Here is a 12,386-nt window from a genome sequence, read left to right as displayed (position 1 = left end):
TAGATAGATAGATAGATAGATAGATAGATAGATAGATAGATAGATAGATAGATAGATGGAGAGAGAGATAGACAGACAGATGATAGTGGGATAAATGAGTAAATTACTTAATTGTTCTGGTGGGGTTTTTTTTGCTGTTATTTTTATGGCAGACCTAAAATGTATTCAAAAATTACACTATTAAAATCATTTTTAAATCTTTGCTTTTCTCCCCATCCACTCCATCATCCTTTTTAGTACTTACTTTTCCCTAGTAATTATTGCCCTTCAACTATCCACTAATATCAAGAGGTCCTTACTTCACTCTACTATTCAGGCTGTTGCCAATAGTCCCAGACTTTCTCAGCTTTATAATCAAAACTTACCATTGATATTCCTCATTCCCTCAGGACCTTTTTAGCTGAGTAATGTAATAAAGTACCAGTAAATGAAAATGTCCCTTTGCCTTATAACAGCAAATTCATCCCTAAGGGGAGAATATGTGGACATTTTAAACACCGCAGCAGGCCTAAGAGGAGAGGTTTTGCAGAAAAGGGACCTTTCCAGATATCTGTCACACCGAATACAAAACTGTCTACTCTGCCCAGACATAAGGTCAGAACTGCCTATTTTAGAGTTATTCATGTTTCATTTTAAAATATGAAGCATAATATTAGGTCAACTCTGATAATGGTATTAAATATTCATCATCTTAGTTATAAATGTTAACCTCTTTGAGGTAAATGTCCTTTTCATGAGGTGAATATTTCACTCCAAAATGGAAGTTATATAATGTCCTAAGAAATGTAACCACAAGAAGTGGAATGAAGCACAAAGTTCTTCACCATAGCTATGGCTAACAAGACCTACCTTAATCCATTTCCATCCGCCATGGTTTCTTTCATGGTGATGAAACCTGGTAGTTAAACTCCCATAAAATGTAAGGATAACATTTTATCTACCATACTGTAACATTTCTAGCAAATGGAACCCAAAGCACTTACTGAAAGAACAAGTGGGCCCCAACAACATACAAAATACATAAGGTTGTCATGGTTATTTTTCTCAATAGAAATACCTTTTGCTATAATCTACAAGTTTTTTTGCCATAAATTAAATTAAGAGGAAACACAGAATTTGATAGATATCCAAGCTGTAAAACTCAAAATAGATTATATACATAAGGAAGCAGAAGATTTTAAAGTATTTGAGAAATTAACTTAGAGGAAAAATATGGGGACATAGATATTTAAAATAGTGGGAGAAAATGACTTAAATACTGCAGTTCAAGGGTCCCCAACCTGGGGTACTTCAAAGGGGTATGTAAAACATGTTAAGGTGACATGTAGAGAATTTATTTGACTGTGTTTTAAAATTTATTAAAATTTATTTTTTGACATTTAACAACTTTATGGCACTAAAACATTGTTCTGAATGAAATTTTCTTTAGGAAAACTAATTATTTATTTTTATAAACATATGTAGCATACTTTAAAATTTAGTTAAGATTAACTTCATTTTACATTGGTTAGATAAATAGTTCTGCATAGGAAAGGACTAGGAACCTCTGTTATTCTTTGTAGGACAAATAACAGGTTTTTTTCAATGGCAACTCTGTTTAGCAAACCTTCAAGAAGAAAATCATGTTCAGAATTATCCATATGTGTTATTATATGAAGCAAAGTACACTGAAAAGTACTTTTTCTTAATTTTTTAAAAGGATATTTTTCAGGTGATGAAAAATACGACTATCTGAAATATTTGCCCATAAAAGAGTCTGTCAGTCAAATATAATTTTTCAAGCATCTACTATGTGTCAGGCACTGTGCTAAGTACCAGAATAAAAAGAAAGGCAATGATAGTATTTGCTTTCATGGAGCTCACATTCTTATGGGGGAGACAACATGTAAACAGCAAGGTACGTACCAGATATATTCAGTGTAAATGGAACAAACTTTATAACCTTTGTCCTGTAATAAAATTAGTTTTCCTAAAGTGTTTTCTAATGCTTTTGCTACCCTTAAATACAAAGGCTAATAGCTTTGTGGAAAGTGAAGCTTATCACATACCTTCATAATATACTTTAAACCCATGGGCACTCACTGCAAAATCACTGGTCAAACGTAGTGAGAAGACAGACTTGGTACTTGTCACAGGTGGTGGCAGATGGAATCCAGTTAACCTAAGAATGGAAATTGGAATCTGTGGTTAAAAACCTTGTAAATATAGTCCAAAAGCTGTTAAGTAGTAAGACTAAATGGTCTCTAGGTCCCCAGGTGTTTGGCTTTCTGTGTCCTAAAGAGAGTGCTATCTGCTCTGGGAAGTCAAACAACAAGACATCCCATGGGTTTTCAGTATGGCTGTTTCTTAGCTTATGTATAACACTCTCCCTATACTTTCCAAAGCCTCCAACACTTCCAGGGATTATTTATTCTCTTTTAGCATCAATTTCTTCATCTTTAACATAAAGATAATATGTACAGAGTTACCTCACAGAGTTGTGCAGAGGTTCAAATGACATGTTACATGATGGATTACAGGGGTGTGGAGAACAGAGAAAGTGGAAATGAGAAGACTTTAAAAAGCTATTGTAATAATTTAGACAAGGCAAACATGAGTTATTATTTATTAAATTTAATAATTCATCAGCTGATAAATATCTCATCAGAACCTGTGAAATCAGTAAATTGGTAGTATTGTTTTGATATAATAATTATGGAATTTCAGGATAGGAAATATAGGGTTTCTTTTTCCATTTTAAAGGGTTCTTTTTGGTTTGTTATTTGAATTTTTTAAACTTGGTTTGAATTGACTAGTCACAATTCAATTAATTTGAAATCAAAAAGCACCTGTTATGTTTCAGGAATACAAAAGTAAAGATGAAAGATTGTCTCTCTGTCTTCAGGGGGCTTACCAATTGGCAATTTGATTATTAGTAAAATATGCATAGAAATAAATACTTGTTAACAAAAGTTAAAATGCATGAGGAGAAAAATGGCAGATTTTATTGTGTTTGCTTATTTGTTTGTGGGGAAGTAAAGGAAGCAAATATTGCTGATGAAATAGAAAAAAAAAATGTTGGGTCTCCCTTGTCCAATGCTTGTACAAATTATTTCAAACACATCTGGTCTGTACTAAAATAGAAAAAAAAACACACCAAAATATCTGATAATATTTTCAATTCTACTTTGATACTTTACATATATAAACATTGTGTGGTTTTAAGCCCATTATAACAAACTTTCCATCATTATTAAAAAAGGTTCAATGTCATTCTTTTATTACTATTTAAATCTACAGTTCTCAGAATCGTGAACCTGCACAATTGTACAAGTCAGCATTATAAGGACAATATATATATATATATACATATACACACACACACACACACACACACACACACACACACACACACACACACATATATATATATATATATAATAGCACTCAGGACACACTTAGCATTCATTGAGCCAGACTATCATTAAGTTTCATCCAGGGTGTAAGACTGGCACTTTTAGGATACTCATTAACCCTGAGATGATAGGATAATTTATTTTATGCATTACTGGTGCAGTGCACTAAATGGTATCCTAGGTGGCCTGGAAAGTTATTGTTTTTCCCCCTAGTACATGGCAACCTTGCCATCTCTTAGTCAGCCAAAAAGATAATATGATCTTGGGCCACATTAAGAGAGGTCTAGCTTCCAGGAATATGAAGGTAATAATCCTGCTGTACTCTGTCACCATCAGATTACATCTGATATACTGTGTTCAGTTCTGGATGCTAGAGTCTACAACTGTCATTGATTGACGAGTTGGAGAACAACCATAGAATGGCAAGCAGAATGGCAAAAGATCCTGGCTCCTTTGTTCTATTGACTGCCTGCCATCCCTAGTAAGCCCTGCCATGCTTTCTCCACAATTTGTAGCTGCCATCTGAAACAAACCTAGCTCTGTTTATTGAGCCTCATTTTCCAACCCAATCTAATCCAATAAATCCCATTCTATACAACAAAGCATTTACTGTTCATTCTATGTGCAAGGTGCTTCACCAGATGCTGGCAATCTAAGTACAAAACCAAAAAAAAACATTAAATCACAAATTAAATAACAACAACAATAGTCCCTACCACCAAAGAACTTACATGTGTACAAGAAGAATAAACTACATAAATTAGATAAGAATGTGGCAGCTAGGTGGTGCACTGAGTAAAGCACAGGCCCCAAAGTGAGGAAGACCTGAATTGGGTTCCAGCCTCAGATACTTAACACCCCCCCCCCCCCACACACCACCCCCCCCCCCCCCCACACACACACACAACTAGCTGTGTAACCTTGGGCAAATTACTTAACCCCAATTGCCCTCCAAAAGGCAAAAAATAAATAAGTAAATAAATAAATTAGATAAGAATATATGTGATTATTTTAGGGAAAAAAAAACAAACACACTAATAATTAGGGAGACCAGAAAAAGGATTCCCATAAGACATATTGTATTAATTAAGGTCTCTTTGAAGTTAAGGATTCTAAGAGGCAGAGGTGAATAGGAGTATATTCTGGGCATGAGAAATAATTTGTTTCCATAATGGGATTGAAAGACGCATCTAAGTTGGCTTGTAGATGATGAATATTCTTGGCCTCCATAATTCATGAAGATTGTCTAAGAAGACATAGCAGGGCTCCCAAGGGACAAGTCTTAATCATGTTGTCCTATTCTCCTGCTTAAGAATCTTCCATGACTTGGAAATGAAAGGAATGGTTTCAGAAAAACTTGTGAAGGCTTGTTTGAACTGATGATATAGAACGAAGGAAACAGAACCAGGAAAACAATTTATACAATGACAAAAATGCTAAAGACAATTTGGAAAGAATTAGGAATTCTGAGAAACATAATAATCAAACACAGTTCCAGAGGACTAATGATGAACATGCCACCCATACCCTGATAGAAAAGTGAAGGACTAAGAGTGTACAAAGTGAGACATATTTTCTTGGATATAGACAATGTAAAAATTTGCTTTGACTATACATATTTGTAACAGGTTCCCCTTCACCCTCTCAATTGGGGTGGGTGAGTAAAGAGATTGAGAAAGTAGATTTTTGCTGATTTTTTAAAAATACAATTAAAAAATTTTATAGTGACTCTTTTACCTCAAGGATAAAATATAAACTAAGATTATAGACTTTTTCCTGATTAAGGACTTAGAGATCATTTCTTTCACCATTGTCACTTTATAGTTGAACTGAGACCCAGAGAGGAAAAATATTTTTGCTAGAATTATACAGATAATTAGTATCTGAGGTGTGACTGACTCAATTATGCCCTGATTCAAATTTCAATGTGCTATACACCACATGTTACTCTCTAATTACTATTTACTCAGACATTCATAACCCTTCAAAATTTACTGTCATCATACTTTCCCAGTTTTATCTGACATTATTCCCCTTCATTTTCTCTACATTGCAGCCAAAATGAACTAATGCCTTTTCCCCAAATTCAATATCCAATCTCCCATCTCTTGAATTTTCACGAGATTTCCCCTTTGCCTAGAACATATTCTCTTCTCATTTATACTTTTTAGAATCCTGACATTCAATCAAGATCCAACTCAAAAATTGCTTCCTTTTGGAAGCTGTCCCTACTCTGTTTCCTCCCAGTTGTAAGTCTTGTCTGCTTGTTATACTTCCTGCACTTCATGTTTATTTCACTGTGTGTAGTATCAGAAGACGTCCCTTCTTGTACATGGTATCTCAAGAAAAGGCAGTCAGGATATTTGCATCCACACAAGAGCATTCTTTTTTTTTATTTGCTTTTTGGAGTGCAGTTGGGATTAAGTGACTTGTCAAAGGTCACACGGCTAGTTTTGTGTTAAGTGTCTGAGGCAGGATTTGAATTTAGGTCCTCCTGACTCCAGGGCCAGTGCTCTATTCACTGTGCCACCTAGCCACCCAAGAGCATTCATTTTTTGCTGTGTGCATGTGTGCAAGCCCATTTGTGCAATATATTAAAGCTATGACTTTTACTAGTCAGTTGGAGGGCAAAATTAGCTTGAAATAAAGGCATTTGAAAAGATAGCAATAGAATACTTCCTCCATTAGTATAGGTTATACTTTTCTAAAATTACAAACACTATCAATAGGAAGACTAGATATACCTAGTGAATATGTGTGGCTGGAGACATATATGGGTGCTGCCTTTATTTCACATATTTATCAAACAATACATCTCCCAAGCCTTTGTACAGCCAATCAAAAGCAGCTCTCCTGAGGACTGCTCCTGTGAATAACTTTAAGGATCTAATCATATAGTATAGTGAACTCTATTTATTCAGCAATAAGTTATGGCAAAACATTCAAAAAACTAAAGCACGACATTCAGAAGAACATAACATAAAAATTTATTACTAAGGTTGCCACATAGTCTTAAACAAAACATATCATTCAATAAGGCACAATATCCTCAATCAATACAGAATACCCAAGTCAAGTCTTCTTTCATCTTGACTCCAGGCTGGCTTCGAAACCCCAGGGTTCTTCTTCCACACTCTCTTCCACCATTGGCTCCATGTGATGACCTTAGGGTAATTAAGGGCAGGGAAGGTCTCCAAACTCCCTTAGGCCAATTAAGGGCAACACAATGTATATTGTTTCCAAACAAAGACTTGATATAATCAAAGGTGAGGCTCAAAGGGACTTGAATAGCTCAAACAAGGAGCAAAGTACTACTTTGCTTGCCATTACAGCTTTGAGCCTCCCTAAACCAGGATATATTATATCCTTTCATCCACATCCCCCAGCAAGTTATGAAACTATTTGAGGACTAAGAATGTAATTTCTTTTTCTTTCTGTATCCCCCAAGTATATCATAGTACCTCATTCACAACAGCTGCTTCTTGAGTTGAGGGAGTATATTGATTGCCAGAATTCTTAAGGTTTTGTATTTTTTAAGGGGTTATTAAATGAAATCCCAGTTAGTAGTTTATATTTATGCTTACTAAGTCCCCAAAGTGCCCATTTTTTCCCCCTCCAAATGGAAAACATACTCTTTTGACTAGATTAGGGCTAAATTAATTTGCAGTAAATGTATCAACAAAAGCAAGAAAAATTAGATCAGACAATGTAATTTTCTTCCAAACAACTCTTGTCCAAAGAGAATCAGAAAAAAAAAATAATTATGTCAATCTTAGCTGCTGTTCATGATGATGAATGTCCAGGACTAGCAATCAACACGTTCCTATGTTAAAATTATGATCTTCAAAAACATTAGAATGAAACAAATAAACAGTTAATTCTTTGCATCAAAATGAAAAAAGATACTGAAAAACATTAAATGATAACTATTGAATTTGTACAATAGTTACTATGCCAGTGATCTCAGTGGTAATTCTGATGGAAGCACAATTGACTCATAATAATGAAGTTAATATCTAATAAAATTTTCATTTTATGTGTATTTAATAATAAAATCATTCAAATTATTCATTTAGGGAAAGATGATTTTATTACTTATCTTACTACACAGTTAAAACCACCCTAGATGAATAAAGCACCAGCCCTAGAATCAGGAGGACCTCAGTTCAAATTTGGGCTCAGACACTTAACACAAAACTAGCCATGTGACCTTGGGCAAGTGTACTGTAACACCAAGGAAAGGCAACTTCCCAAGGTTCAGAATACCAGCATAGGTGCTCTCCATTTTATTCAGTGACAAACCAAGAACAGAGAAGGTCAAAACATGACATCATTCAAAATACAGCATTTACTAAGTGTGATTAAATAATCTCCAAGTACTACCCCACCCCAGGACCTTCCAATCATTCAATCAATTACAAAGTCCCTGTTCTAAATACTACTCCACCCCTAGGCTGTACCTTTATTTAGTCCACCACAAAGCCCCTCTTCTCAAATGGATATTAGTTTCCAAACATAAGTAAAGTACATTCACTTGTTCAACCATAGAACACAAAAAGGTCAAAAGTTCCCCACCCCTGGATCACAATTGAATCTACCCCAGAGTTACATCAAGTTTAAGCACAGCACTTAATACCCAAATGGAGGTCTTTTCTTCATCTTGACACAAAGCAAGTTCTCAGCAATCTTAGTTCCTGGGGAGACAAGGCTTAGCAAGGCCATAAGATACATTGCCAGTCCCTTCATTAATTCATCCTCTGTCTGTAGAACAGTCCTAGAACCCCTGAAAACATTAGCAAAACCCTCTCCCAGGATTTCTGTAAACATACAACAAGAAAATCCTTCTTCAGGGCTTCTGAACCAACAGAAAGGTTCCCAGACCCCTGCAACAACAGCACTGTCCTTCATCAGTGGACAGTATTCATTCTGTCTGCAGGACAGTCTCCAGACCCCTGCAACAACAGCACTGTCCTTCACCAGAGGACAGTATTCACTCTCTGTCTGCAGGACAGTCTCAGGGCTTCTTAACCAAAAGCCAGGTTCCAGGACTTCTTCAACAACAGGACTTTCTTTCACCAGTGGACAAATCTGGCAAAACAACATCAAAACAGACAGACAAAGTACCAGCAAAACAGCTATGTCTCCTCAGTCCTTGGCAGCTCAGGGTGCAGGTCTCAAAAGTCCAGGGCGATTCAAAGTGTCCCCCAGCAATCCTTCTCAGTCTCTCTCTCTGCCTCCATGAGGTGCTGCTTCCAAAGAGTTCTTCTGCCTCTCTCTTGTCTCTCCAAATCTACGTCACCAGCTCCTCCCAGTTCATGACTTTCTTTTCACATCAACAAGTCCATCCCACAGGTGGGATTAACAAGCTCTGGGTTTTAACACAATCAATTTGAAAACCAAGCCAATACAGGGGAATCTTTAATTGCCATTACTATCACAGCAAGTCACTTAACCCCAATTGCACTACCTTCCCCCCTCCAAAAAGAAAAAAAAGCCACTCTGGAATGTCTTACCTTTGATGGCATAATAGAATCTTAAAGATGGAAGGGTTCTTAAGTCACATAATCATTCATGAAATATATATTTAACGTTGTATATAAAATACTGTGTTAGACTCTAAAATTGGGGATTCCTTTATCATTAAATTGTATGTTTTATAATTTTCAGATATGCTATGCTCCATACACTGGACTACTTAGTAGTCACACTTACTACATATCCTATACCATTCTGCTTCCATGCCCTTGTCTTAATCATTATCTGCACTGATAAATATCCTTTTCCTCTTCTTCCCATTTAAAGTTTTATCCATATTTTATGACTCACTTCACATTCAATCTATTCTCTAATATCAACCCTAATCTCTTCTTCCCTAAATTAGTAACAATCTTTTCTCTGCCTACCTCATCTAGGTCTTACTCTCTTTTTCTCTTATTTATGTATCATGCATCATTTTGTATTAATAATACAACTAGCACTTATATGTTGCTTTATGGTTCATAAAGAGTTTTATAAATATTCTCATTTTATCTTAAAAACAACTCTGGAGGTAGATGCTGTTATTATTTCTATTGTGTAGATGAGAAAACTGAGGAAGAAACATGTTAAATGATTTGCCATAGGGCTGTAAACCTAAGTGTCTGAAGACAGATTTGAATTTAGGTCTTCCTGATTCCAGATCTAGTGCTCTATCCACTGTACCACTTAGCAATAATGTCCTCTCCAAATACTAGACTGTACATTTCACACAATCAAGAATCACTGTAGAGTCTAATACATGTTCAGATGAGAGAAGAAATCATAGCTATCAGCCTCAATGGGACAATGATTCCACAGTGTTATTTTAACTATGATAACAATGTGTTTACTGTGGTTCTGATTGGTATTTTTCCTCCTTTGTTCTTCTAGGTCAAGTATTCTTAACACCACTCCCTCCCACCCTTTTTTTAATGTCTTAGAACCCTTTTGGCAGTCTGGTAAGTCCTATAAAACCCTTCTCAGAATTATATTTTCAAATGTATAAAATAAAATACATGTTATTACAAAGGAAATCAATCATGCTAAAGATATATAGCTAAAAAAAGTTCACATACTGTATGTCAAGGGTGGGGAACCTATAACTTGAGGCCCATATGTAGCCTTCTAAGTCCTCAAGTGTGGCCCTTTGACTGAATCCAAACTTCACAGAACAAATCCCTTTAATAAAAGGATTTTTTTTTTCCCTTGTAAAACATGGACTCAATCAAAAGGCTGTAACCAAGGACCTAGAAGGCTTTGAGGTCATAGTTTCCCCACCTCTGCTCTAGGTTAAAAACTCATATTCTATACCGAGTACAAAGCCAAGGTTTAAAATCAGTTAGTACTTTAACCATGAATTATTAGAATGAGAATCATCATATTGAAAACAGAAACCACCTTGTACTTTCAGTCTCATAAGCTTACATAGGATCAATTACAATTTGAGACAAAAGTTACTTCAGTTAGGGAAGAGTACTAAGGTCAATGTTAAAGTTTAGATCCCCATTCAAGCCTTTGCATTTACCCTAAGTCACTGAAAGAACTGCCAAACCAGAGCATTAGGATAAATTTAACCAAATGTATTTCAGTAGGAATAAATGTAAAGTCTTATACTTCATTCAAAAGTACAAAATTATTGAAGCATGTCATTGTAAACAGGAAGTGGTTTAAAAATTTGTGACCTCATAGAGTTACCTAGGGTAGTGGAGTAACTCAGCTGAGATCACCTGTGTGATTTTGGTCAAATATACTTATCAATTAGATTGGATTGGATTGGATTATATTGGTTTGGATTGCATTATTTTGTACCATATCATATCATATCATATCATATCATATCATATTGAGTTAAATAAGTCTTTATTATATGCCTACTATGTATGAGAGAACTTATTTCTCTCTCCTGTTAATAGCCAATTATTAAAATTAGGGAGACCCCAGATTTTTTTTTCCTGTTCTATTTCCTTGTCCAACCTTTCAAGGACATGGCTGATTAAAGATAGGATTAATGTTCACCTCATTCTGGGTTTTACTACTCCCAACTAGTTTAGACCCTAGGTGGAGATAGATTCTTTATTTAGATTGCCCAAGGCTGGGGGTGGTCTGGGTACTGGGATAGTTTCTCTGGTAAAGAGTGACATGACATCACTCTCAGCCCCTCACTTAAGTGAACTCACTTGTCTTTTTAAAGTCTAGCTCTCATTAATTGTTAATTAATCAGAGTTGATTGTCATCTTTAGGAACACTCTTTCAAAGGCCATATAAGCCATGAGCCTGTCTCCATGATTACAGTTGACATTCAAGAGGGCCATTGGTCCCCTTTTTGTTTTTAACTCTGGCATTAGTAACAAAATCATTAAACTACCCAGAAATTATGTCTCTCAATCTTTTTTTAAATGACACATGTGAAAAACACAGAGGATACAAATTTAAAACATCCCTGTTCTCAAGGGGCCCATGTTCAATTGGTGAACATTAATTCACATACATGAATAATAATTATACAAAAATGACTGATAAATTTATATTTAGTAAAAATATCAGAGTATAGGGGAGGCATTAGTTAGGAATATCAGGAAAGTCTACCTATAGGAGGCAGAACCTAAGCTAAGGCTTAAAAGAAGCTTGGCATTTCAAGAGCTTGAGATGAAGAGGGGAAGTGTTACAGGCATGGAGATTAAGGGTTGAAAAGGGAGAATCCTGGGCAAATTCAAAGAGGTAGGAGATAGAATACAGGTTTGTGGAGTGTCAAGAGACTAGGGTTTTGTTTTGTTTGTTTGTTTTTTTGTTTTGGGGTAAATTAGGTGAAGGGGAGCAATGTAAAATATGTCAGGAAAGGATAGCTGGGGAAATACTATGTAAGACCTAAGTGTCAAACAAAGGAAGATATATTTTATTCTAGTGGCAATAGGGAACATTTGAAGCTTCTTGAGCAGAAGAATGATGTGATCAGAATAGTATGTAGTATATATTGATCTTTTAGAAAATTAAAACATGTTTCTTGATTAGTCATTTCAACAATTTCCTCTCTGGAAATTTTAAAGAGGCACAAATAAGTGACAATTGGACTACTAGGCAAGGAAACTTTGATTTGCTATTATAGTCTTGGAGATTTAAATTGGTGATATCCCAAAAGACATAAAGGTTTCTTTTGTGAAAGATGTGACAATCAACCTTTAACTGCAAACCAAATAAGCATTTGTCTAAGAAAGAGGAAGTCAAAGTTATGAAGATCGATGTTCTTCCAGCCACAGAATTAAATTAGAACAATCTCTTTTAAAGTTCTAACTTAAGCTGATGGGAATAGTCCTGTTCTGTCATGCCAAAATGCATCTCCATAAACTGTTGACAACAGAAAATATTGTTGTAAAGGAGCCAACAACATGATTACACTGCCAGCTCTTAGCTCAAGTGCACTTACAATCTAACACTCAAACTATAGAAAGGAAAAGAAGCAGAAATTTATGACATACA

The 12,386-nt window shown here is 35.4% G+C and overlaps 1 protein-coding gene across 2 annotated transcripts in view; it reads right to left on the bottom strand.

Annotated features, from left to right (window-relative positions):
• The window catches only part of LOC138156092 (CUB and sushi domain-containing protein 3-like), a 638,148-nt gene that overhangs the window by 337,753 nt on the left and 288,009 nt on the right, over positions 1-12,386 (bottom strand). For both annotated transcript variants that reach the window (XM_069081324.1, XM_069081325.1), the window contains exon 3: positions 2,049-2,161. In XM_069081324.1, coding sequence (XP_068937425.1) covers positions 2,049-2,161 — 113 coding nt within the window. The remainder of the gene's footprint in view (positions 1-2,048; positions 2,162-12,386) is intronic.

Source organism: Petaurus breviceps, unplaced genomic scaffold, assembly GCF_028583685.1.
Source record: "Petaurus breviceps papuanus isolate PSGF00001 unplaced genomic scaffold, PetGlider_PUasm1.0 98, whole genome shotgun sequence".
NCBI classification, from domain to species: Eukaryota; Metazoa; Chordata; class Mammalia; order Diprotodontia; family Petauridae; genus Petaurus; species Petaurus breviceps.
The sequence above is the reverse complement of the archived record's forward strand: the minus strand, read 5'-3'. Positions and strand labels throughout refer to the sequence as shown.